The 27,852-nt window shown below is 53.9% G+C and overlaps 2 protein-coding genes across 2 annotated transcripts in view; both read right to left on the minus strand.

The window, feature by feature from the left end:
* sarm1 (sterile alpha and TIR motif containing 1) overlaps window positions 1-16,217 on the minus strand; it is a 42,675-nt gene extending 26,458 nt beyond the window's left edge. Inside the window, exons 1-6 of the mRNA XM_070857999.1 lie at window positions 15,808-16,217; window positions 14,006-14,621; window positions 11,887-12,099; window positions 10,394-10,485; window positions 5,980-6,266; window positions 2,592-2,688 (exon numbers count right to left, since the gene is read on the minus strand). Coding sequence (XP_070714100.1) covers window positions 2,592-2,688; window positions 5,980-6,266; window positions 10,394-10,485; window positions 11,887-12,099; window positions 14,006-14,621; window positions 15,808-16,217 — 1,715 coding nt within the window. The remainder of the gene's footprint in view (window positions 1-2,591; window positions 2,689-5,979; window positions 6,267-10,393; window positions 10,486-11,886; window positions 12,100-14,005; window positions 14,622-15,807) is intronic.
* A 9,817-nt stretch (window positions 16,218-26,034) lies between these two features.
* Window positions 26,035-27,852, minus strand: part of vtna (vitronectin a) — a 101,110-nt gene continuing 99,292 nt past the window's right edge. The window contains exons 8-9 of the mRNA XM_070856909.1: window positions 26,875-27,111; window positions 26,035-26,191 (exon numbers count right to left, since the gene is read on the minus strand). Of these exons, the coding sequence (XP_070713010.1) occupies window positions 26,073-26,191; window positions 26,875-27,111 (356 nt within the window). The 3' untranslated portion in view covers window positions 26,035-26,072. The remainder of the gene's footprint in view (window positions 26,192-26,874; window positions 27,112-27,852) is intronic.

The following is a 27,852-nucleotide window of genomic DNA, read 5'->3' on the forward strand; positions in this document are numbered from 1 at the left end:
TCCCAAATTGAGCACGCTGTTAGAGCCGCTACACGTGCTCCTACGCAAAGGTCGCGAATGGGTCTGGGGGGACAGCCAGGAAAGGGCTTTTGATGGAGCATAACAAATTTCGTGCCCTAACAATCTGTTAACGCTATGTGACCCATGTAAGAAACTCGTTTTAACGTGCGATGCGTCGTGCTATGGGGTCGGTTGTGTGTTGCAGCATGTCAATGCCAAGGGTCAGTTACAGCCGGTAGCTTATGCCTCCAGAAGTCTGTCCCAGGCAGAAAGGGGCTATGGGATGGTAGAAAAGGAAGCGCTCGCATGTGTATATGCGGTTAAAAAAAATGCACCAGTACCTGTTTGGCAGGGAATTTGAGCTGGAGACAGATCACAAACCCCTAACGTCCCTTTTGCCCGACAACAAGGCCATAAATGCAAACGCATCGGCCCGCATACAGAGGTGGGCACTCAAGTTAGCCGCCTATGACTACACAATTCGGCACAGACCGGGCACTGAAAACTGCGCCGATGCACTCAGCAGGCTCCCACTAACCACCACTGAGGGGGCTACCGAGCATGGTGCTGAGATGGTCATGGCTGTTGAAGCTTTCGAAAGCGAAGGCTCATCCGTGACAGCCCGTCAGATTAAAGTCTGGACAAATAGAGACCCGCTATTGTCTCTAGTCAAGAAATGTGTCCTGAATGGGGACTGGGCAGCCGCGTACAGGGCATGCCCTGAGGAATTCAAACCATTTCACAGGCGCAAGGATGAACTCTCGATTCAGGCCGATTGCCTACTGTGGGGAAACCGAGTAGTCATGCCCCAGATGGGCAGAGAGGTGTTCATCAGAGAACTCCACAATGAGTACCCGGGCATTGTCACGATGAAGGCAATTGCCAGGTCACACGTTTGGTGGCCAGGGATAGACGCAGATCTGGAACTTTGTGTTCGCAGGTGCAACACGTGTGCCCAGCTGGGCAATGCGCCCAGGGAAGCCCCCCTTAGCCCCTGGTCCTGGCCCACCAAGCCATGGTCACGCATCCATGTGGACTATGCAGGTCCTTTCATGGGAAAAATGTTTTTGATTGTAGTAGACACCTACTCCAAATGGATTGAGTGTGCCATTTTAAATTCAAGCACATCCTCTGCCACGGTAGAAAGTCTACGGGCAATGTTTGCCGCCCATGGTCTACCGGACGCCATGATCAGCGACAATGGCCCGTGCTTCACAAGCACTGAATTCCATGACTTCATGGCAGGAAATGGTATCAACCATGTCAGAACGGCACCGTTCAAGCCGGCCTCAAAAGGCCAGGCGGAACGAGCAGTGCAGATAATCAAACAGGGGATGCTCAGAATCCAAGGGGGTTCCCTACAAAGCCGCTTATCACGCCTCCTGTTGGCCTATAGATCCCGACCACACTCATTCACAGGGGTTCCACCCGCAGAGCTGCTAATGAAAAGGACGCTCAAAACCAGGTTATCCCTTATACACCCCACCATGAAAGAAATTGTTGAGAGCAGGCATCAGTCACAATATCACTACCATGACAGGAATGCGAGGGCGCGATGTATTGATGTAAATGACCCTGTTTTTGTCCTCAACTACGCTGCAGGGCCCAAATGGCTCGCAGGCACTGTGATTGCCAAAGAGGGGAATAGGATTCTGGTAGTTAAACTTACCAATGGACAAATCTGCCGCAAACATGTGGATCAAACAAAAAGGAGGTTCAGCAACCCCATAGAAGAAGCAGAGGAAGAACACGATATAGCGTTCACTCCACCACAGGTGACCGAACACCGGAACCAAGTGGAGGAGAGCCCAGTCACTGTGGGCAGTCCGGACAGGCCTGAGGCACCGCAAACAGCAGACACTCAGGCCAGCGCCCAACAACCGGAGCCCCAACTCAGGCGCTCTACAAGGGAGCGTAAACCACCAGAGAGACTCAACCTGTGATCCCAATAAGACTTTGGGGGGGGAGGTGATGTCATGTATTCAACTGTCATTGTAACCCATGTATAATCTGACCTAAGTTGTACACTGTGAGAACACTGACCACTAGGTGGTGAACTTGTGGGAGACACTCCTAACCTGGACTTTCCGGTATAAAAGGGGAAGCTCCACCCACCTTCACCACTTCAGTGCTGGTTAATAAAGGTAACTGGTCACAGAGTGACCTTCTCTCAAGTATGGGCCTCGTGTGTATCTATACTGTATAGTAAGGACATATTAAAGTGTTTCCTAATTTCGCTCCTGGAAGGCCTGGCTCTAATTTTTACACTATGTTCCCCTAGTCCTACACTCCGCAACCAGCGAGAATAATTTCTCTCTATCTCCCCTATCTGTTCCCCTTATTAAATTAACGACACAATTGACCACATGGCTGGACGGAAGGAGAAAGGGAAGGGAAGAGGAGAGGAGGCTTTCCAATTCCAAAGGCCTGTGATTCTGTCCAAGAATCTTTACATTTGAGCATCCAATCAACTTTCCCCTTTTCAAATCCCATGGCTTTCTCCGGGAATCAACCCTTTCAAACCCGCAGCACCCGCCTCACACGGCCCTGGGACATCGCCCTCCGGACTGGCCACACTGGAAATGACAAACCTTGCCAGCTGCGATCCTGTGGATCTGCGGTAACTGATGAAGACGTCGGGGCCTTTGGATTGTTGATACTCAGCGGGGGCTCTCGGAAGCAGCAGCTCTGAAATATAAAAACAGTCTTCTGTCAGCCGTGGCTCAGTGCACAACACTGCCGCTTCCGAGTCAGAGGTTTGTGGGCTCGAGCCCCACTCCAGAGACTCGAGCACAAAATCCAGGCTGACACTCCAGAGCAGTACTGAGGGAGCGCCGCACTGTCGGAGGGGCGGTACTGAGGGAGTGCCGCACTGTCGGAGGGGCGGTACTGAGGGAGCGCCGCACTGTCGGAGGGGCGGAACTGAGGGAGCGCCGCACTGTCGGAGGGGCAGTACTGAGGGAGTGCCGCACTGTCGGAGGGGCAGTACTGAGGGAGTGCCGCACTGTCGGAGGGGCAGTACTGAGGGAGCGCCGCACTGTCGGAGGGGCAGTACTGAGGGAGCGCCGCACTATCGGAGGGGCAGTGCTGAGGGAGCGCCGCACTGTCGGAGGGGCAGTACTGAGGAAGAGCCGCACTGTCGGAGGGGCAGTACTGAGGGAGTGCCGCAGTGTCGGAGGGGCAGTACTGAGGGAGCCCCACACTGTCGGAAGGGCAGTACTGAGGGAGCCCCGCACTGTCGGAAGGGCAGTACTGAGGGAGCGCCGCACTGTCGGAGGGGCAGTACTGAGGGAGTGCCGCACTGTCGGAGGGGCAGTACTGAGGGAGTGCCGCATTGTCGGAGGGGCGGTACTGAGGGAGCGCCGCACTGTCGGAGGGGCAGTACTGAGGGAGCGCCGCACTGTCGGAGGGGCGGTACTGAGGGAGCGCCGCACTGTCGGAGGGGCAGTACTGAGGGAGTGCCGCACTGTCGGAGGGGCAGTACTGAGGGAGTGCCGCACTGTCGGAGGGGCAGTACTGAGGGAGCGCCGCACTATCGGAGGGGCAGTGCTGAGGGAGCGCCGCACTGTCGGAGGGGCAGTACTGAGGAAGAGCCGCACTGTCGGAGGGGCAGTACTGAGGGAGTGCCGCAGTGTCGGAGGGGCAGTACTGAGGGAGCCCCACACTGTCGGAAGGGCAGTACTGAGGGAGCCCCGCACTGTCGGAAGGGCAGTACTGAGGGAGCGCCGCACTGTCGGAGGGGCAGTACTGAGGGAGTGCCGCACTGTCGGAGGGGCAGTACTGAGGGAGTGCCGCACTGTCGGAGGGGCAGTACTGAGGGAGTGCCGCACTGTCGGAGGGGCGGTACTGAGGGGTGCCACACTGTCGGAGGGGCAGTACTGAGGGAGCGCCGCACTATCGGAGGGGCAGTGCTGAGGGAGCGCCGCACTGTCGGAGGGGCAGTACTGAGGAAGAGCCGCACTGTCGGAGGGGCAGTACTGAGGGAGTGCCGCACTGTCGGAGGGGCAGTACTGAGGGAGCCCCACACTGTCAGAAGGGCAGTACTGAGGGAGCCCCGCACTGTCGGAAGGGCAGTACTGAGGGAGCGCCGCACTGTCGGAGGGGCAGTACTGAGGGAGCGCCGCACTGTCGGAAGGGCAGTACTGAGGGAGCGCCGCACTGTCGGAGGGGCAATACTGAGGGAGCGCCGCACTGTCGGAGGGGCAGTGCTGAGGGAGCGCCGCACTGTCGGAGGGGCAGTGCTGAGGGAGCGTCGCACTGTCGGAGGGGCAGTACTGAGGGAGCGCCGCACTGTCGGAGGGGCAGTACTGAGGGAGCGCCGCACTGTCGGAGGGGCAGTACTGAGGGAGCGCCGCACTGTCGGAGGGGCAGTACTGAGGGAGCGTCGCATTGTCGGAGGGGCAGTACTGAGGGAGCGCCGCACTGTCAGAGGGGCAGTACTGAGGGAGCGCCGCACTGTCGGAGGGGCAGTACTGAGGGAGCACCGCACTGTCGGAGGGGCAGTACTGAGGGAGCGCCGCACTGTCGGAGGGGCAGTACTGAGGGAGCGTCGCACTGTCGGAGGGGCAGTACTGAGGGAGCGTCGCACTGTCGGAGGGGCAGTACTGAGGGAGAGTTGCATTTCTACAGCGCCTTTCACAACCTCAGGATGTCACAAAGTGCTTCACAGCCAATGGAGTGTAGTCACTGTTGTAAGGTGGGAAACGCGACAACCAATTTGCGCACAGCAAGCTCCCACACACAGCACTGTGATAATGACCCGATAATCTGTTAGTGATGTTGGTCAAAGGGGTAAATAGTGGCCCCAGGACACCGGGGAGAACTCCCCTGATTTGTTTCATTCCCTCAGTTTGTCAACTGCACGCAGAGGGCCACAGGATCATAGTACCATAGATTGATATGGCACAGAAGGAGGCCATTTGGCCTGTCGTGGTAGAGCGGTCCAATTAGTCCCACGCCCCCCTGCTCTTTCTCCATCAAGCACGGCAGGGCCGTGACAGACGAGCTCCTACCGCTGGGGATGGCTGTGCATCACAGAGTGAGGGAGAATTAACCCTGCAATGCACCTTGTTCTCGCCAGGGACAGTCGGCCTTCGTGACTTGTCCCACGACCAAGTCCTATGATGATTCAATACGTGCATGGGGATTGGTGGCTCAGGAGGTGGAAAATGGCAGCTCCATTTCCATTGGGTGAGCTCAGGGTTCCACAGCACAAGGAACCTCCAAACCCCAGTTTCTTTCAGTTAATCAGCGTATTCTTAGCTCCTACATTCTACTCCGATCGGTAAACACTCCCAGAAGCAAAGAGCAGTCCAGGATCAAATCATCTCTCCCTCGGACGAAGGCTGAGCATCTTGCAACCCGCATACTCCCAGTAAAGGCAGATAATCAACCTGAGTGTGGAGGAACACTGGCTAGACTCCACGCTAAGGAAGGAGAGGCGATTAGAAGCTCAGTCAGAGATTGGGTTTTAAGGAGGGTCTGAAAGGAGAGGCAGGTGGGTGGTTTAGGGAGAGAATTCCAGAGCGTGGAGCCCAGGCAGCTGCTGCCAATGGGAGATGTGCGAGAGGCCAAAATTTGGAGGAGTGCAGAGAGTGGGGCTGGAGGACGGTACAGGGATAGGGAGGGGCGAGGCCATGGAGGGATTTGAACACAAGGATGAGAATCCTAAAATCGAGGCGTTGCCGGACCAGGAACCAATGTAGGTCAGCGAGCACAGAGGTGATGGGTGAGTGGAACTTGTTTCAAGTTAGGACACGGGGCAGCCGAGTTTTGGATGAGCTCAAGTTTATGGAGGGAGGAAGATTGGAGGCCGGCTATGAGAGCGTTGGAATAGTCGAGTCTGGGGGTAACAAGGTATGGATGAGACTTTCAGCAGCAGATGAGCTGAGGCAGGGGCTAGATGTATCCTGGGAGACCTGTGTATTACTGATACACTGCTGGATATTGAGGAGACGGTGCTGTAAGCTCTTCTATCACCTGGGTTTATGAGTTCCTTGTCTGTGTCTTGCTCAATGCTCTGTGCTTCACCCTTTGCTGCAGACAGGATCCTTTCTCGATGAAATCCAACCTCGATCTGGCAATCCGACTTCAGTTGCTGGTCCGTCACTCTGGGCAAAGTCTCCCTTCCAATCCCGCGCTGCACCAGATTATAAGTATACTGTCGAAAGTGAGGGTCAATGCTGCCCAGCCAGTCGGCCAGGTTACTAGGGTCACAGCTGGAGTAATTGGCGTAAGTCTTTAACTCGGTGAGTTCGCGGAAAAATCTTCAAAAGAACGAGCTTTTGTCATTAAATTGCAGCATTTAATGTGACAGGTCCCATTATCACATCTACTTCCCATCACACACTCCCAGGGCAGGTACAGCACGGGGTTAGATACAGAGTAAAGCTCCCTCTGCACTGTCCCATCAAACACTCCCAGGGCAGGTACAGGGGGTTAGATACAGAGTAAAGCTCCCTCTACACTGTCCCATCAAACACTCCCAGGGCAGGTACAGCACGGGTTAGATACAGAGTAAAGCTCCCTCTACACTGTCCCATCAAACACTCCCAGGGCAGGTACAGCGGGTTAGATACAGAGTAAAGCTCCCTCTACCCTGTCCCATCAAACACTCCCAGGGCAGGTACAGCGGGTTAGATACAGAGTAAAGCTCCCTCTACACTGTCCCATCAAACACTCCCAGGGCAGGTACAGGGGGTTAGATACAGAGTAAAGCTCCCTCTACACTGTCCCATCAAACACTCCCAGGGCAGATACAGCACGGGTTAGATACAGAGTAAAGCTCCCTCGATACTGTCCCATCAAACACTCCCAGGGCAGGTACAGCACGGGGTTAGATACAGAGTAAAGCTCCCTCTGCACTGTCCCATCAAACACTCCCAGGGCAGGTACAGCACTGGGTTAGATACAGAGTAAAGCTCCCTCTACAATGTCCCATCAAACACTCCCAGGGCAGGTACAGCACGGGGTTAGATACAGAGTAAAGCTCCCTCTGCACTGTCCCATCAAACACTCCCAGGGCAGGTACAGCACGGGGTTAGATACAGAGTAAAGCTCCCTCTACACTGTCCCCATCAAACACTCCCAGGGCAGGTACAGGGGGTTAGATACAACAACAACTTGTATTTATATAGCGCCTTTAACGTAGTGAAACATCCCAAGGCGCTGCACACAGCGTTATAAGACAAAACAAATAAATTTGACATTGAGTCATATAAGAAGAAATTATAGCAGGTGCTTGGTCAAAGAGGGAGGTTTTAAGGAGCGTCTTTCAGGAGGAAAGACAGGTAGCGAGGCGGAGAGGTTTAGTGAGGGAGTTCCAGAGCTTGGGGCCCAGGCAGCTGAAGGCACGGCCGCCAATAGTTGAGTGATTACAATCAGGGATGCTCAAGAGGGCAGAATTAGAGGAGCGCAGAGATCTCATGGAGTTGTGAGGCTGAAAGAGATTACAGAGATAGAGAGGGGGACCGGGAGCCAATGTAGATCAGCAAGGACAGGGGTGATGGGTGATCGGGACTTGGTGCAAGTTAGGACACGGGCTGCCGAGTTTTGAATGACTTCAAGTTTATGTAGGGTATAATGCGGGAGGCCAGCCTGGAGTACGTTGGAATGGTCAAGTCTAGAGGTAACAAAGACATGGATGAGGGTTTGAGGAACAGCTGAGCTGAGGCAGGGACGGAGGCGGGCGATGTTACGGAGGTGGAAATAGGCGGTTTTAGTCATGCCGCAGGTATGTGGCTGGAAGTTCATTTCAGGGTCAAAGATGACACTAAGGTTGCGAACAGTCTGGTTCAGCCTCAGACAGGAGTTGGGGAGAGGGATGGAGTCGGTGTCTGGGGAACGCAGTTGGTGGCGGGGACCAAAGACAAAGGCTTCGGTCTTCCCAATATTTAATTGGAGAAAATTTCTGCTCATCCAAGAACTGGATGTTGGACAAGCAGTCTGACAATTTAGAGACCGAGGAGGGGTCGAGAGAAGTGGTGGTGAGGTAGAGCTGGGTGTCGTCAGTGTATATGTGGAAACTGACGCTGTGTGTTCGGATGATGTCGCCGAGGGGCAACATGTAGATGAGAAAATAGGAGGGGCCAAGGATAGATCCTTGGGGGACACCAGAGGCAACGATGCGGGGGTGGGAAGAGAAGCCGATGCAGGTGATGTTCTGGCTACGATGAGATGGATAAGAATGGAACCACCCAGCTGGACGATGGTGGGGAGGTGTTGGAGGAGGATGGAATGGTCAACCGTGTCAAAGGCTGCAGACAGGTCGAGAAGGACGAGGAGGGATAGGTTACCTTTGTCACAGTCATATAGGATCTCATTTGTGACTTTGATGAAAGGTGTTTCGGTACTGTGGCAGAGTCAGAAACCGGATTGAAGGGATTCAAAGATGGAGTTCCAGGAAAGATGGGCACGGGTTTGGGAGGCGACAACACATTCCAGGATTTTGGAGAGGAAAGGGAGGTGGGAGATGAGGCGGTAGTTTGCAAGGACGGAGGGGTCAAGGGTTGCTTTTTTGAGGAGAGGGGTGATGACGGCAGATTTGAGGGAGGGGGGCAGTACCTGAGGAGAGAGAACCGTTAACAATGTCGGCTAACATGGGAGCCAGAAAAGGAAGTTGGATGGTCATCAGTTTGGTGGGAATAGGGTCAAGGGAAGTGAGCCTCATGGACAGGATGAGCGTGGAAAGGTCACGAGGGGAGATCAGAGAGAAGCTGGAGAAAGATGTGAGTTTAGGGCTAGGGCAGGGGGGGACGTCAGTGGAACTTTGCCCCATGGGCTAGGGGAAGGGAGGGAAGAGGCAGAGGCAGCTGATTGGATGGTCTCCATCTTACAGACAAAGAAGTCCCTGAGCTCCTCACACTTGTTGTTGGAGGTGAGGATGGTGGAGACAGGGGAGAGGGGTTTAAGGAGACGGTTAGCAATACAGAACAGTAGCTTGGGGTTACCTTTGCATTCCAGAATGATTCTGGAATAGTGGCCAGTTTGTCAGACAAGAGTAGGACCCGAGGGTGCTTTATGTGGCGGTCTGGCGGTGAATGGCTAAACCTTTCTGCCACATCTGTTCAAGTCTGCACCCCTTGGCCTTGTGGGAGCAACAATGAAGGCTGTACCTGAGGGAACAGCCAGGGTGAGAGAGAGTAATGGTTTTAACAGGGACTAGGGCATCAAAGGTGGTGGTGAAGACATGGTGGAGCAGATCGGTGGCTGTAGAAATGTCGTGGTGAATGGAGGGTCAAAGGGTGGACAGTTGGGAGTTCATAAGTGCAGTTGTAAGAGAGTTTGGAGAGGTTTTTTTCCAGGGGCGGATGCAGCAGGAAGTAGTGTTTGGTGGGGGAAGGGGGATGTGGGTGGAGAGCAATATGAGGAAATGGTCAGAGACGGCCCTATCTGTAACTGACACAGTAGGAATAGTGATGGCAAAGTCAAGGGGGTGGCCGTTTAAAACAGAAATGAGGAGGAATTTCTTCTCTCAGAGGGTTGTAAATCTGTGGAATTCTCTGCCCCAGAGAGCTGTGGAGGCTGGGTCATTGAATATATTTAAGGTGGAGATAGACAGATTTTTGAACGATAAGGGAGTAAAGGGAGGAAGTGGAGTTGAGGCCAGGATCAGATCAGCCATGATCTTATTGAATGGCGGAGCAGGCTCGAGGGGCCACTCTACACTGCCCCATCAAACACTCCCAGGGCAGGTACAGCACGGGGTTAGATACAGAGTAAAGCTCCCTCTACACTGCCCCATCAAACACACCCAGGGCAGGTACAGCACGGGGTTAGATACAGAGTAAAGCTCCCTCTACACTGTCCCATCAAACACTCCCAGGGCAGGTACAGCACGGGTTAGATACAGAGTAAAGCTCCCTCTACACTGTCCCATCAAACACTCCCAGGGCAGGTACAGCACAGGTTAGATACAGAGTAAAACTCCCTCTACACTGTCCCATCAAACACTCCCAGGGCAGGTACAGCACGGGGTTAGATACAGAGTAAAGCTCCCTCTACACTGTCCCATCAAACACTCCCAGGGCAGGTACAGGGGGTTAGATACAGAGTAAAGCTCCCTCTACACTGTCCCATCAAACACTCCCAGGGCAGGTACAGGGGGTTAGATACAGAGTAAAGCTCCCCCTACACTGTCCCATCAAACACTCCCAGGGCAGGTACAGCACGGGTTAGACACAGAGTAAAGCTCCCTCTACACTGTCCCATCAAACACTCCCAGGGCAGGTACAGCACGGGGTTAGATACAGAGTAAGCTCCCTCTACACTGTCCCATCAAACACTCCCAGGGCAGGTACAGGGGGTTAGATACAGAGTAAAGCTCCCTCTACACTGTCCCATCAAAAAGGTCACCTTGGGAAGTTCTGTAAATAAGAGAAAAGAATGTTTGCACCTTCTCCGAGTGATGCTGGAAAATATTCCCAAATCTTCCCGTAATTCCGAATCAGAAATCATCAGCAGGAGATCCCCATCGACCTGCAGGTCCTGGCAGATACAGAAATCTGGTTATATTTTGTGGCAGGTTAACACACTCACACACTCTCTCACACTCTCTCTCACACACACACACACACACACTCTCATGCACACACACACACTCTCTCTCACACACACACTCTCTCTCTCACTCACACTCTCTCTCTCACTCACACACTCTCTCACACTCTCACACACACACACTCTCTCACACACACATACACACTCTCACACTCTCTCTCACACACTCTCACACTCTCTCTCACACACACACTCTCTCTCTCACTCACACACTCTCACACTCTCTCTCACACACACACACTCTCTCACACACACACACACACACTCTCACACTCTCTCACACACTCTCACACACACACACACTCGCACTCACTCACTCGCACTCACACACACTCTCTAACACTCACACTCTCTCTCTCACTCACACACTCTCACACTCTCTCTCACACACATACACACTCTCACACTCTCTCACACACTCTCACACTCTCTCTCACACACACACTCTCTCATACACACATACACACTCTCACACTCTCACACTCTCTCTCACACACACACTCTCTCTCTCACTCACACACTCTCTCACACTCTCTCTCACACACTCTCACACACACACATACACACTCTCACACTCTCTCACACACACTCACACTCACACACACACACTCGCACACACTCACTTGCACTCACACACACTCTCTAACACTCACTCTCTCACTCTCACTCTCACTCTCACACACACAGACACACTCACATACAGACACACACACACACATGTATACAAGATCACAAAATAATTACGACTGAGAATGGCCATTCAGCCGATCTTAATCGTTACATCCCAAGAGGCCCTAACATACCCACCCCCCGCATCTCCCCCCCGCCCCTCGTAGCTTTCAAATATTTCTTCATTGATTCCAGGATTGTTGCTTCCATTTCTCCACCTGGACGTTTATTCCAAAAGTTGATTCCTCTTTGTGTGAAGAAGAATCTTCTGATATCAGCCTGAAATTTGCCTCTACACAAATAAACGTAGCCACACACATACATATACATACAGACACCAGTACACGTGTCTTTGCGTGTCTGTATCTATGCTTGAGGGTGTGTGTGCACGTTTACCTGTGTGCAGGTGTGTGTGTATTAGTACACGCTTTATGAAGAGTTTTAGGTGTTTGATTTTAAACCCTTCAGTTCCAAACAGTTCAGCTGCTGCCTCTCGCCTCGCGACTGATTGTCCACTCAGACACCCCCGTCCTGCATTCCTGAACACACCACCCACTCAATTACACAAAGATTACATGGCAGGCACAGGCCATTCGACCCTTCCAGTCTGCGCTGCTGTTCCCTGGACCCTGCAGTGACACAGGAGGCGGCTCTGCTCACCAAGAACCTCTCGCTGTAGACGATGAATCCTATCTGCTGCAGCCATGTCTGCACCTCGCCGGGTTTCCAGTTGGGGACAGCGGGGGAGAGTCGGTGAGGGATCGCCTCCCCCATCAGGTGCAGGGCTTTCTTGGCAAGGGTGGAGACGGTGGTGTTGCCCGAGTAACTGACCAATCTCTTCAGGCTCTGTGTGGCCCCGATCTCGTGGAATATCTGAAACAGACCAGGAACATTCTGACTGCTGATTGGCCAGATTCGGAGTCTATCCCTCTCCTACCCAGCCACACGGTGGCTCAACTCACCATGTGAGGGAACAGTGACCCCCAGAAAGAGGGAGTGCGGAATGAGGAGTGACCCAGTGTTGGAGGAGGGAGTGGGAGCAAGGAGTGACCGAGAGCTGGAGGAGGAAGAGGGAGTGGGAGGAGGAGTGACCCAGTGTTGGGGGAGGAGGAGTGAGTGGGAATGAGGAGGGACCCAGTGTTGGAGGAGGAGGAGGGAGTGGGAATGAGGAGGGACCCAGTGTTGGAGGAGGAGGAGGGAGTGGGATTGAGGAGGGACCCAGTGTTGGGGGAGGAGGAGGGATGGGAATGAGGAGTGACCGAGTGCTGGGGGAGGGAGTGGGAATGAGGAGGGACCCAGTGTTGGAGGAGGAGGAGGGAGTGGGAATGAGGAGGGACCCAGTGTTGGAGGAGGAGGAGGGACTGGGATTGAGGAGTGACCCAGTGTTGGAGGAGGGAGTGGGAGCAAGGAGTGACCGAGAGCTGGAGGAGGAAGAGGGAGTGGGAGGAGGAGTGACCCAGTGTTGGAGGAGGAGGAGTGAGTGGGAATGAGGAGGGACCCAGTGTTGGAGGAGGAGGAGGGAGTGGGAATGAGGAGGGACCCAGTGTTGGGGGAGGGAGTGGGAGCAAGGAGTGACCGAGAGCTGGAGGAGGAAGAGGGAGTGGGAATGAGGAGTGACCCAGTGTTGGGGGAGGAGGAGGGAGTGGGAATGAGGAGTGACCGAGTGCTGAGGGAGGGAGTGGGAATGAGGAGGGACCCAGTGTTGGGGGAGGAGGAGGGAGTGGGAATGAGGAGGGACCCAGTATTGGAGGAGGAGGGAGTGGGAATGAGGAGGGACCCAGTGTTGGAGGAGGAGGAGGGAGTGGGAATGAGGAGTGACCAAGTGCTGGGGGAGGGAGTGGGAGCAAGGAGGGACCCAGTGAAGACCTCAGGGACTCTCCTGGGCCTCCGTGACCTTTCATCATGTGGAACGGCAATAAGAAACAGGCAGGCGAGAGGGGAGGAGATCTAGCAATACAGGCCCTGCACCCCCACCAGCACTTGCGCGCAGAGGGAGGGAGGTATATTGAGATCGGGCCTCTGCGCCATATCTTTCCCGCCATCCCACGCAGCTCGGGGTGAGATACTGGAGAAACCTCCAGGCCCTAAACACAAGGGGGCTGTTTAAGGGGTGATTCTCAGTCCCAACAACGAGCTGCGAATCAGGGCTATAATATTGGAGAGTCAACGCTGAGTTTGTCTCAGACACAAGATTGATCATCCTGCTCCCGTCTCCCTCCAACCCCTCTCTCCATCGCAGTCCTTCCTCTTCTATCATTGCAACCTCGCTCTTTCTCCCTCTCCTCCCTTTCCCACGCTTATCTTCTCCTCTCTCCCCATCACTTTCCAACTCTCCCTATCCTCCTTTCGCTCACTCTACCCACCCTCTTTCTTTCTCGCTATCTTTCATCCTTTCTCTCTCCGCAACCTCCCTCTTTCCCACCTCGTGCTCGGCCCCTCCTAGATTCCCCTCACTCCCATTTCTCACTCTCTCTTCCCTTTCCTCTTCCTCCAGCTCCCCTCTTTCTTCCCTCCCTCTCCTGTTTCTCCGACCCTCCCCTCTTACACCCCATTCTCCATCTCACTCCTCATTCCTCTCTTGTTCCTCTCTCCCCTTGCTTTCTCTCTCCCACCCTCTTTTTATATCTCCTCCCTCCCTCCCTGCCCACTTTCCGTCCCCTCTCCTTTCTATCCCCCCCTCATTCTCCCTCTCTCTTCATACTTCCTCTCTTCCCATCTCTCTCCCTCCCTCCTCGTTCTCCCTCTGCGCTCTCCTTACACTCTGTCTCTCGGTCGGTACCTGTGTTTGTCTCTGCCTGGATTTGATGCCTGCCTCCACGCACAGATAGAAAGTGGCCATGCACTGGGCCTCGAGCCTGGAGCTGTCCAACAGTTGCACCAGACGCTGGAGGTCGTCGGCCGTGCGCCCCTGCGAGTTGTCCGTGCTGTCCAGCCAATTGCGTGCAAACTGCTCCGGGTGAAGGGAAGCTATGAAAGGTTCCACCAGGTCCAGGGTCCCCGACTTCTCCACATCCTTCTCGAGCTCCTTGTTGGTCGCCAGCACCGTAATGGCTAGACAAGCATGGAATCGGACCAGCTCATCCTTGGAGAAGGCCAAGGGGAAGAGCCAATCAGCGGCATTCTTCTCGATCATGAGCCGCTGATTGGCATAGCCGGCGTGCATGGCGCAGTTGGCAAGTGCCACGGCACAGTGCCGCAGGATGGTGAGATCGTTACTGCGGCACCAGTACAGGATGGAATCCAGGCCGCCGTTGGTGATGAGCCAGTGGGACGTCTCCTCCGTGTGTTTGAACATGTGCTGCAGGATCCCCGAGACAATCCTCGCCAGCTGAGCATCATCGCGATCCTTGGCCAAGTCCAGGATCACTCCCAGACCCGTGCGAGCCAATCGATCCCTGCGAGGAGATAAGTCGCATCAGTCAGGGAATGAATCAACCAATGAGGAACAACACAGGAATCACTAAACAACAGACCGGTCCATCTCATTCACCTTCCACCATCCTGGTCATCACAGATACAACAACAATGGAGTTGTTGACTAATCATATCTTTCTCTTTTTTTGCTATTTCTCACTCTCATTTGTTACCTTTGCTTTCTGTATTTCCTTCCTCCCTTCTTTCTTTCTCCATGCCCCTTTCCTCCAGCTTTGCTCCCTGTTCCTTCACAGATAGTGAAGCCCTGACGGAGGCCCAGTGCAGAACACTGCCAGGGTTCAAAAACACAGGCTAGAAGATGCGATAAATGAAAGATGCTTGGCTTGGCTTGGCTAGGTTTGGTGGAGGGAGGGGGGAACTGAGGGAGGCGAGGAGCTCCACAGTATTGAGGTTCTGGCAAAGAGTGAGTTTTAAACATAGGAAATGTGGGACAAAATAAGACCAATGTCGATCTAGTTCCCCTTCTCTCATACAGGTAATCGCAGATCCAACGATAATGTCGTTATCACAGCATTCATTCTCCATCAGTCAGCGAGGTCTGATCCGGTTATCAAACTCAATCAGGATTCAATTGTTCCCTTGTAAATCTATAGAATTGTCTGCCTCAGAGAGCTGTGGAAGCTGCTGGGCCATTGAATAAATTTAAGACAGAAATAGACAGTTTTTTTTAACCGTTAAGGGGTTATGGGGAGCGGGCGGGGAAGTGGACCCGAGTCCATGATCAGATCAGCCATGATGGTATTAAATGACGGAGCAGGCTCGAGGGGCCGAATGGCCGACTCCTGCTCCTATTTCTTATGTTTTTATCAATGGCAGCTGACCAGCACTTTCTCAAGGTCAGTCAGGGATGGACAATAAATGCCAGCCACGCTCACATCCCACAAACTAATAAAAGACAATATTGATGGCCCTTGGTTTTGCTTTTCCGCGCACTCTCTCTGTGTCGAGGTGACCAAACCCTTTTCATAATCGATCAGGTCACCCTCAGCCGTCTCTTTTGAAGAGAAAGGAGAGCCAGCCTGTTCATCATTTGCTGGTAGGTTAACCCTGACATCTGTGGGATCAGCCTTGTCTGCACCCTGCCCAGAGGCGGTGTGCTGTCCGGAGGCAGGCAGTGCTGGATGGCCCTGTCCCTGTGCTGCTGACCTGTTCTCGGTGATCAGGATCTGCTCCAGGAGTTTGGCCGCCTGGTATCTGGTGGCCAGGTCTGCGGAGCGGAGCAGGTCCACGAGCAGGTCCAAGGCTCCTTGCAGCCGGATCTGGTGACAGAGAGCGGTGGCCACCTCCCTGCCCAGCCCCTGCAGGACCCAGGCTTCTTCCACCAGCCGCAGCACCTCGGCCACCCGGTCCCTCTTTTCCTGCTCGTTCCCGGCTGCCCGCAGAGCCCGGAGGGCGGCCTCCAGCCCCGGCATCGCCCGCTCGCAGGCTGCCCTCGCCTGGGAGCCCGGGCTGGCCGAGCGCAGCACGGTCTGCATGTCCGATCCGAGGTACAGGCACCGCAAGCCGGCCCCCAATAGCAGGCAGAGCCGGGCCCGGAGCTCGGAGCCTGTCAGCATCAGCACCGGAGTCCCCAACAATACATGACATCACCCGGGGAGCTCCAGGTCGTGCGCAGCCCGAGAGAGCCCAGGGGCAAGACCAGGCATTGCACGGCACAGCCCAGCCCAGACCCCAGGGGCAAGACCAGGCATTGCACGGCACAGCCCAGACCCCAGGGGCAAGACCAGGCATTGCACGGCACAGCCCAGCCCAGCCCAGACCCCAGGGGCAAGACCAGGCATTGCACGGCACAGCCCAGCCCAGACCCCAGGGGCAAGACCAGGCATTGCACGGCACAGCCCAGCCCAGACCCCAGGGGCAAGACCAGGCATTGCACGGCACAGCCCAGCCCAGACCCCAGGGGCAAGACCAGGCATTGCATGGCACAGCCCGAGACAGCCCAGCACAGCCCAGACCCCAGGGGCAAGACCAGGCACTGCACGGCACAGCCCAGACCCCAGGGGCAAGACCAGGCATTGCACGGCACAGCCCAGACCCCAGGGGCAAGACCAGGCATTGCACGGCACAGCCCGAGACAGCCCAGCCCAGCCCAGACCCCAGGGGCAAGACCAGGCATTGCACGGCACAGCCCAGCCCAGACCCCAGGGGCAAGACCAGGCATTGCACGGCACAGCCCAGCCCAGACCCCAGGGGCAAGACCAGGCACTGCACGGCACAGCCCAGCCCAGACCCCAGGGGCAAGACCAGGCATTGCACGGCACAGCCCAGACCCCAGGGGCAAGACCAGGCATTGCACGGCACAGCCCGAGACAGCCCAGCCCAGCCCAGACCCCAGGGGCAAGACCAGGCATTGCACGGCACAGCCCAGCCCAGACCCCAGGGGCAAGACCAGGCATTGCACGGCACAGCCCAGCCCAGACCCCAGGGGCAAGACCAGGCACTGCACGGCACAGCCCAGCCCAGACCCCAGGGGCAAGACCAGGCATTGCACGGCACAGCCCGAGACAGCCCAGCACAGCCCAGACCCCAGGGGCAAGACCAGGCATTGCACAGCCCAGCCCAGACCCCAGGGGCAAGAACAGGCATTGCACAGCCCAGCCCAGCCCAGACCCCAGGGGCAAGACCAGGCATTGCACGGCACAGCCCAGCCCAGACCCCAGGGGCAAGACCAGGCATTGCACGGCACAGCCCAGCCCAGACCCCAGGGGCAAGACCAGGCATTGCACGGCACAGCCCAGCCCAGACCCCAGGGGCAAGACCAGGCATTGCACGGCACAGCCCAGCACAACCCTGCACAGGACAACACAGCCCAGACCCCAGGGGCAAGACCAGGCACGGCCCAGCCCAGCCCAGATCCCAAGGGCAAGACCAGGCATTGCACAGCCCAGCCCAGCACAACCCTGCACAGCCCAGCCCAGCCCAGACCCCAGGGGCAAGACCAGGCACGGCCCAGCCCAGCCCAGACCCCAGGGGCAAGACCAGGCATTGCACAGCCCAGCCCAGCACAACCCTGCACGGCACAGCCCAGCCCAGACCCCAGGGGCAAGACCAGGCATTGCACGGCACAGCCCAGCCCAGACCCCAGGGGCAAGACCAGGCATTGCACGGCACAGCCCAGCCCAGACCCCAGGGGCAAGACCAGGCATTGCACGGCACAGCCCGAGACAGCCCAGGACAGCCCAGCTCAAACCCCAGCAGCAGCAGCATCCACACCAAAACAAGCCCACCCCCAGGGATACCCAGACCAACATCAGGGACAAGGACATCCCAAACCCCAGTGACGGGAGCATCCAAACCCAACCTCAACCCCACACTCCCAGGGACACCCAGCCCAGACATCAGAGCCACCCAAACCCAAGGGCAGCCAGCCCGGGCCAACATCAGGGACGAGGGCAACTAACCCAACACCAGGCTGGACCAACATCATCACTGCACCGCCCGGGACAAGGACATCCAACCCAATAAAATAGAAAGGAACATTGAGTGAGATAAGGCGTTCTGTAGTTTTCAGGTCCAGAGAATGATTGAGTTAGGGGAGGAGACTGCTGGTCTCTGTCTTTCCCGTCAGATGCTTCCAATGGTCTTGTATTGAAGGCCTTCTCTGACAGCTTTAGTTACAGACTTGAGACCAGCCGACCTGCCCATTACAAGGTAACTCTGGAGCTGGCACTCTGTTGGATCAAAGGCATTTGGGCTTGTGTTGTAACCTGCCCTCAGCACTCAAAGGCATCAGGAGCTCATGGCCACCTTGCCATGTATCCTACATGGCTACTGTTTGTACTATCACACCAGAGGGCACTGCAGTGGGAGACTTGTAGGTTACCTGTACTGGTGTGCCTGGCCGAGTATAAAAGGCAGGCCACCAGGTGTGATCCTCACCCTGGAGTTATCAATAAAAGACTAAGGTCACTACAGTTCAAGTACAACACACTGCCTCGTGGAGTCATTGTTAGAGCATCTAAGGACACAACAACTGGCGAACTCACACGCGAAAATGGCTACCCATGGTACATTGCAGCAGTTCGCTGATGGTGATGATTGGGACACCTTTGTGGAGAGGCTCGAACATTTCTTCACAGCAAACAACCTGGCAAGAGACGACCCGGCCACACTGGCTGATAAGCGCCGAGCTATTTTGCTAACCAGTTGTAAGCCAATGTCTATGGCCTCGTCAGGGACTTGCTGGCACCAGCAAAGACAACGACCAAGATGTACAAGGAGCTCGTAACCCTGATCCATGAACAACTCAAGCCCAAGGAGAGCATCCTCACAGCCAGACACCGGTTCTATACCCACCGATGGCCTGAAGGCCAGGAAGTCGCGAAGAAAGACTGGATCAACTGGGCTTGTATTCACTGGAGTTCAGAAGAATGAGAGGGGACCTCATAGAAACGTTTAAAATTCTGACGGGTTTAGACAGGTTAGATGCAGGAAGAATGTTCCCAATGTTGGGGAAGTCCAGAACCAGGGGTCACAGTCTAAGGATAAGGGGTAAGCCATTTAGGACCGAAATGAGGAGAAACTTCTTCACCCAGAGAGTGGTGAACCTGTGGAATTCTCTACCACAGAAAGTAGTTGAGGCCAATTCACTAAATATATTCAAAAGGGAGTTAGATGAAGTCCTTACTACTCGGGGGATCAAGGGGTATGGCGAGAAAGCAGGAATGGGGTACTGAAGTTGCATGTTCAGCCGTGAACTCATTGAATGGTGGTGCAGGCTAGAAGGGCTGAATGGCCTACTCCTGCACCTATTTACTATGTTTCTATGTCTATGTTACGCCGCAGACTTCAGGAGGCTGGCAGCAACGTGCGAGATCGGCACCCACCTCAACGAAGCACTGCGGGACATTTTTGTCACTGGAATTGGCCATGAGGGCCTTCTTCACAAGCAACTGTCGGTGGATACCACAGTCACACAGCAGAATGCCATCTCTGTGAGCCAGGCATTCATGACCTCGACCTGCGGCTCGAGGCAGATGTCTCACCCTCAGGACTCAAACCCGACAGGTACTGTGCACAGAGTGGTGCCGTTCTGGAGCTGGACTGTAGAGCGCGAACCCTCTCAGGGAAGAGAGAACAGGTCCTCGAGTCCCTTAAGTCAGAGTCCAGCGAGGGGGGCTAATCGAGTAGCACCATGCTGGCGTTGCGGAGGGAATCACAGGGCTCACCAGTGCTGCTTTAAAGACTATGTGGCTAAAGGCTGCAGCACAAAGGGCCGCCGCCAGCGAATGTGTAAGAGAAATATGACTCACTGTGTCGATGAAGAGTCTGCAGATGGCCAGGAATCCAGCGCGGATTATGAATCGATAGGCAGAGAAGCAGCTCAGTCCCACGGGGAAGTACATAGTGTTATGTCTTGAATAAAGAATCTGACCAGATACCGTAAGCTCAAAGTAATGTGTGACCGTAGTCCTTTATTCAGGTCTCCAGAGAGCCTCTCCAGCCTGTGAGGCCCCCTTATATACAGGTGCTCCCAAGGGATTGTGGGATCCCTTGGGACTCCAGGGGATGAGCCCTCTGGTGGTTAAACAAGGTATTTACAGGTTTACATATATAACACATAGCATGTTTACCTGCGCCGAGTGTTCCCCGCTGAAGATGGAAATCGAGATAGAGGACGTTCCAGTCTTCCTGGAAGTGGACACGGGGGCGAGCCAGTCAGTGATGAATCAAGGAGCCTTTGAGAGGCTTTGGGACAATTAAGCTGAACGACTCGAGTTGGTCCCGGTTCAGGCAAAGCTGCGCACCTACACCGATGAAATCATCCCAGTCGTTGGTAGTGTGAATGTAAAGGTACTCCATGATGGCGCGGTGCACAAGTTACCCCTGTGGATTGTTGCAGGTGATGGACCAACGCTGCTCGGCAGAAGGTGGATGGAGAAGATCCATTGGAAGTGGGAAGACTTCACCCCTCCAGCGATCGAAGCCCTCTGCGTTCAGAGGCAAAGCAAGCCCCCACCTGAGGGTGGACCCGGCACTGGAGAGCAGACCAGCACGGCACCCGAGACACAGACCGCTCAGCACGACTGCGTGGAGATGATCCAGCTGAGACGACCCGAACACACCTTCCAGGCTCCAGGGGTAGGACTCCGAAGGAAGAAAATCGGACCCAGAGGCGACTTCCCAGCTTCGGTGGCAGAACCCGGGGAGAAGAGGATCACCGCAGTTGACATCGTGGATGGAGGAAAGATGGCGCCCGAACCACGAGGTGAGGTGCTGAAGACAAGGATTGCTGCGGCCAGACCACGAGGTGCAGCGCTGATGGAGCAACACGTGGCACCAAACGGAGAAGCGGATTGGGGTAAAGATAGCAAGGCTCTCTTAAAGGAGGCCTGCAACCCACTACAATTAAAGGGACAGTTCCACACATTTAAGCAATGTAATAGTAATTGTAAGTCAGAGGAAAAAAGTGTAATTGATCATGTAAAATGTGCAACTGATAATCTGAATTATATATACGCAACCAGCGAGGAAAAGTCATCCGATTATGTAAAAAGTGTAATTGATGATCTGAACTGTGCACAGACAACCAGCGAGAAAAAGTCGCGTGATCGCAATTGGACCCACAGTGTGTCCAGCATAAGTAATGAAAAGTTGTGCGATGCAGAGTTTCAACTGCACGCAGCCAATGCAGCGGGCAGGCACCCATCGGGAGCACACAGGTCCAGCAAGCTACCCAATGCTGTAGCCTGTGTCCCGGGGACACACCCAAGCTGCAGAGCAAGCCACCTCAGCAGGGCAACAGCACCTGTATCAATACCACCATGCCCCTGATCGGCTCCAGCTCTCAGGCACCTGATGGCACCAACTTCCACGAGCCTGAAGGAGCAGACTGTACCAAGCTGGAGTCCCCAGACCCCATCGCCACCAAGGCCACACCCGTAAATGTAGGGTCACCTGCCACAGTTCCCCCAAAGGAAACCAACACCAGCCAGGATCCCAAACCAAATGACGCCCAGGCCAGCGAGTCAGCAGCTCCCTGTGCACTGCTAAATGACAGCTCCTCAGAGAGCAGTAGCGATCCGGGGCACAAAGAAAGGACAGGGAGGTCACAGGCATCTGTGAAACGGCCCGACGCTAGGGACCACGGCAACAGCCCCGAGAGCAGGCTACACGAGCCAACCGGGTTCCCACTGCCAGCACTGGGCACTGAGCCGCCACCAGGCTGCAGGGATACCACCCAGCAGCTCCGGAACTAGCTTGTTCTCGCGCACCGGTCACTGCATCGATAAGGCATCTAACGTACTTGTCGCACTACGGAACCACAGAAATAATGCAAAACCCATTTTCTTGAATTTGAATGTACATCAATGCTAGGAGCCCCCGCCATAATCAATGTGGGGCGGTAGGGGGCGGGGAGAATGGAGTGGTCAGACACACACACACACACACACACACACACATAGCAACCACCAATACTCTACTGCACCAACTACTCACCGAAGATTGAAATGACCTGCCAAGGGTCCACATGACCAGACAGAGCCCACATAGAGCTAAGCCCAGAGCACAGTCAATGCAGAGGCAATTTGCACTAAAGGCTCAGGGGAGAGTGATGTCATGTATCCTACATGGCTACTGTTGGTACTATCACAAGGTGTGCCACCAGAGGGCACAGCAGTGGAAGACTTGCAGGTTACCTGTACAGGTGTGCCTGGCCTAGTATTAAAGGCAGGCCACCAGGTGTGATCCTCACTCTGGAGTTAACTAATAATGGACTAAGGTGACTACAGTTCAAGTGCAACACATTGCTTCGTGGGGTCATTACTAGAGCATCTAAGGAGACAACACACCTAAACACCCTTGCCAGCCTGATAAAGCCGCACACTGTCCACGACATGGAGATAGCTGAAACCTAAGTTCCAGTTTAACAATTAATAGCAACACCTTGCGTTGCATTTGGGAACTTTAAGGAGTTTAGTACTGAGGTCCAAGTTCTGGAATTCCCTCCCTAAGCCTCTCCGCCTCTCCTCCTTTAAGGCGCTCCATAAAACCTATCTCTTTGGCCAAGTCTTTGGTCACTTGTCCTAATATCTCCTTTGTTGGGACCTTATTTAATTTTATTTCCAATCCTCACCTGAACAGGTTGACTCCACGGGCTTTGGTTGACCCCTGTGATACATCACATAACCAGGAAGGCTTCATGTGTGAGCTGAGCTCGATTTGATCCGAGACCCATTCACAGGTACATTCCATACATCAGTGCCTTGGGATCAGGAGCTGGAATCCCGGCTGGTTGTCCCCTTGCTGGCCCAGAGGTGCTGAGGCCAAGTGGCATTTCAGCAGTTTCCCCGGCCGAGATCAGCGTAGCCCAAATTTGATATCGGAGCGGAGTTTCCGTTTTGGGCACAATCGGCAACCTAGGCGTGAATTGCACTCGAAATTGCCGCGATTTTCCAAAGCGAGGTTTTGGATTACAAAAGTAAAATCTTCCATGGACCCGTGCAATCGGACAGCGTAAGACAACGTAATTGTTTATTTTTTCGTCCTGCACTAGAAAAATATTCCTTGATCTATTTAAGAGTGGTAACCTGGTACAGTTTGATTAATACAACTAAAACTAGGGGGCATAGTTTCAGAATAAGGGGTCGCCCATTTAAAACGGAAATGAGGAAGAATTTCTTCTCCCAGAGGGTCGTGAATCTGTGGAATTCTCTGCCCCAAGGAGCTGTGGGGGCTGGGTCATTGAATATATTTGAGGTGGAGATGGACAGATTTTTGAACGATAAGGGAATAAAGGATTATGGGGAGCAGGCAGGGAAGTGGAGCTGAGGTTAAGATCAGATCAGCCATGATCTTATTGAATGGCGGAGCAGGCTCGAGGGGCCAAATGGCCGACTCCTGCTCCTATTTATGTTATTATGTAAAATGGGATTATCACAACTAATAAACATTGTTAATCAGTGTCTAGTCCAGCACCTGTGAGTAACCCGATTTTAAATCAATGAAAATGACTTTATAAACTATACCAAAACATCTACTGGTTTCATTGGTGTACACAATTCAGTTTCACAGTAAATTAAAATACTTTTTGATATTTAACAAATTGTTAAACAGTGCCCACTGGTGCCTGTGTGGCTAAAAGGACTCAATTGGAAGAGTCTCCGGGAATGAACGATAGAAAATAGGTGCAGGAGTAGGCCATTCGGCCCTTCGAGCCTGCACCGCCATTCAATGAGTTCATGGCTGATCCTCTATCTCAACACCATATTCCCGCTTTTCCCCATACCCCTTGAAATCTATCTATCTCCCTCTTAAATATATTCAGTGATTTGGCCTCCACAGCCTTCAGTGGTAGAGAATTCCACATCGGCAGAAACTCACCATCCTCGTTATTTCGATCTGGGGGAGGGGCCGATGTCCCTCCCATTGGGTCACCCAGCAACACACTCCATCCCAACCCAAAGCAAAAGGTCTTGGAACCCTGGGACTCTCTCCCCCAAAGGGCTGTGGATGCTGGGCGTCAATTAAAATTCTCAGGATTGAGATCGGGTAAGGGTGTCAAGGGTTATGGAGCTAAGGCGGGTAAATGGAGTTAAGATACAGATCAGCCATGATCTCATTGAATGGCGGAACAGGCTCGAGGGGCTGAATGGCCTCCCTGTTCCTAAAATCCAGGAGATTGCATACTGTCAGGACTGTTGTGCAACTACACCTCGAAGATCCCACGGCACTATTTTTAAGAAGAGCAGGGGGGGTTCTCTCCGGTGTCCTTGGCCAATTTTTATCCCTCAATCAGCATCACGAAAAAAATACCGATGATCGGGTCATTTATCTTATTGATGTTTGTGGGATCTTGCTGTGCGCAAATCGGCCGCCGCGTTTCCGACATTACAACAGTGACTGCACTCCAACAGTACGTTATTGGCTGTAAAGCACTTTGGCACGTCCTGAGTTGGTGGAAGGCCCTGTAGAAATGCAAGTCTTTCTTTCTGTTGAAGGTGCACATGAGTTGACAAAGAGAGTGAGCCTCCAAACCGCCCTCCCCTTGTGATCAATGGCTTGCCTTTCACAGCTGAATCAAGATCAGGAGCTTACGGACCCCACCCCCCAGCAGACCATAACACAGAGCTATTCTGCCTTGGATCCTGCTCAGTTATTGATACATCTGGGTATCAGTCCTTGACCCTTAATCACAGCACAGTATTACAATTGAGGAGATGTGGGGCAGGCAATAAAGGTGGTTCCATGGATTAGGAATCTAAGTTGTGAGATGAGGGGGTTATCTTATGAGGAAAGGTTGAGTAGGTTGGGCCGATACTCGTGGAGTTTAGAAGAATGAGTGGGTATCTTATTGAAACATATAAGATACTGAGGGGGCTCGACAAGGTAGATGCAGAGAGGATGTTTCTCTCGTGGGGGAATCTAGAACTAGGGGACATAGTTTCTGAATAAGGGGCCGCACATTTAAAACAGAAATGAGGAGGAATTTCTTCTCTCAGAGGGTCGTGAATCTGTGGAAGTCGAGAGCATGGGGTCACAGTCTCAGAATACGGGGTAGGAAATTTAGGACCGAGATGAGGTGAAATTTTTTCACTCAGAGGGACGTGAATCTGTGGAATTCTCTGCCCCATGGAGCTGTGGAGGCTGGGTCATTGAATATATTCAAGGTGGCGATAGACAGATTTTTGAGCGATAAGGGAGTCGAGGGTTATGGGGAGAGCACGGGGCAGTGGAGCTGAGGCCAAGATCAGATCAGCCGCGATCTTATTGAATGGCGGAGCAGGCTTGAGGGGCCAAATGGCCGACTCCTGCTCCTATTTCTTATGTTCTTATATTAAGGAAGTTCGACTTTGGAAACAAGCAACTGTCATTAAAGCTTTTAAGATGCTGAAGGGAACTGAGAAAATTGGTCGCAACAAATTGTTCCTTGTGGAGTGAAGGATTCAAATTGCACATGTTAAATTGAGGAAGTTCAAAGTAAAAAGGGAAGTTAGTGGGAGCTATTTCACTCGATGGGTAACCAAGGTCCAGAATAACTTGTCAGGGAAGACCCTAGAAGAGAACAGTAGAAAGGGGATTGGGTGCGTTTCTGGAGAGACAGACAGTGGGTGAGTGGGGTTGAGGGATATGGGGAGAAGGTGGTAAGGTAGCATTGGCAGATATGGGGAGAAGGTGGGTGGGATTGGGGGATATGAGGAGAAACCACCCCATTTTTTATGTTGGTTTAGCCTCTCCCTGATGAATACTGTCACACCAAGAACAAAGCTTTTATTTTGACTCTTGACAATAATTGAGTCTGAGGCGTGTTATTCTGGATTTATTTCCCCATTTACTGATTTTCGACATTGACTGGGCCCTGCAATCACATTCACATATAACAGGTAGCCGGGGCTGTTTTATGACGGTATTAAACCCCGTCCGTCCCCGATTGTGGAAATGGCGATTTTCCCACAGCTCCGGGCCTGGCTTTATTCATGCGGCCCCTCCTCAGCTTTGCACTTGAACCAGTATCTGGCGATGGATCGCGGGTAAGAGGGTCGAGCAAAAGCCACTTTCTTGGTCTGCAGGTCCACTCGGTAATACTTATCTGGAATCAGAGATTCAATCAGTTCCTCGTTTACTCCCTTGGGATTTTGGGCGTGTTTTCCCCGCTGTTTGGGCTTGGACCTGGTCTGGGCCTATATGTGACTCCAGTCCCACACCAACGTGGTTGACTGCCCTCTGAAGTGACCGAGGAAACCACTAGGCTCTGAAGGCTCACCGCCACCTTCTCAGGGCAACTGGGGATGGGCAATATTTGCTGCCTCACCAGCCATGCCCACATCCTGAGAATTAATATTTCTTCAATAAACCCGAAGGTCTGAGATGTGATCCCCAGGATCCATGGGTAGTTAGGATGCTATGAGTGGCGTAATGTCTCTGGGTTTGGGGCGGGGGGGGGGGGGGGGTAGGGGATGAGATAAGGGAGGGGTACAAATACCAGCCAGGCTTCCCATTCCTGACCCCTGATCCGGTGACCTCGGACCCACACCCCCCCCCTGATGGAAAGTGCACAAATCAACATTGGCCAACGGCAGGATTCTGAGCCCTGATGTGATGGCCTCTGTGGCCAAATAGCCAACCAATAGTCAATGTCTGAGCTCACACTCTTAGGGACGGGGGAATGTACTGGAGGGTGACACCCTCACCCCACAGCACGAGTCAGAGCTTTCAGAACAGAAGGTTGTGGGGGGTTGATGGAGGGAGAATGTTGAGAACTTCACACGTTACCTTTCACAAAGAAGTAGATGCTCTGGCTGGGCATCAATGAGAACATGTCGTCTTCCATGCTGGAGGAGTACTTCTGTTGTTTTCTTTTGTTCCAATTCTTCCGCCCATGTTTCCCCTTTCCCCGGCTTCTTCCCTGGAATTGACGGATCAGGAAGAGCTTCCCAATCATGGCCGAGTCCACTCGACCCGGGACCCCATGCCAGTCACGGCTGATAAGGTGAGGTCCTGTGGTGTGGGCTGAAAGGCAGAGCATGGGGGCAGGCATCAGATCAACTGATCGTAGGGGTGGGGGAGGAACCGGGCCTCTAGCCCAAACATCAGGACCATCCACAGTGTGGAGCTGCGGGCCCAGAGTCCGATCCTGGAGCAGGTAGTCTGCCTCCTTGCTCTCCGGAATCAGCTGGAGTCCTGACTCTGGATGTGCAGCGCTCCAGCTGCCGTTGTGGTGGAATAGCTTTAAAACCCAACTCTTTGACTGAGCCTTTGGTTGGCCTTCCTAATATCCCCTTCTTTTCCCCTTGCATCATAGAGTCATAGGGGGACGTTTTAATCTCCAAAAAACGGTCGGGTTGGGTGCAGCAGGCTGTTAAAATTTTTTAAAATCTCCAACCTGCCCCCAACCCGCCCACTTCCGCGACTAACAGAGGCGGGACATGGGGCAGGCGACCAACCTGCTCCCAGGAGGCGGGTTAGCCATTTAAATATTGCAATGAGTCTTACAGGTTTAACCCAGGCCTCTGGAAATCCGGCAGCTAAAGGGGAGGGCCGGTTTGTGGAGAAGGTAAGTGCTTTTCCAGCACTGCTTGTGGGCCAAGAGGAGCAGCCAAGCTTTCCCTCGGCCCACCCCCCAAACTTTGCTCAGACAAACACCCCTCCCCCCACAATCAGAGCCTCCACCCCGAGATCAGCCCCCCCCGGGTCGCCGAGTCCCCCACCACAGGGATCGGCGACCTCCTCTCCCCACCTGCCGTCCTTACC

Source organism: Pristiophorus japonicus, chromosome 16 (assembly GCF_044704955.1).
Source record: "Pristiophorus japonicus isolate sPriJap1 chromosome 16, sPriJap1.hap1, whole genome shotgun sequence".
Lineage (NCBI taxonomy): Eukaryota > Metazoa > Chordata > Chondrichthyes > Pristiophoridae > Pristiophorus > Pristiophorus japonicus.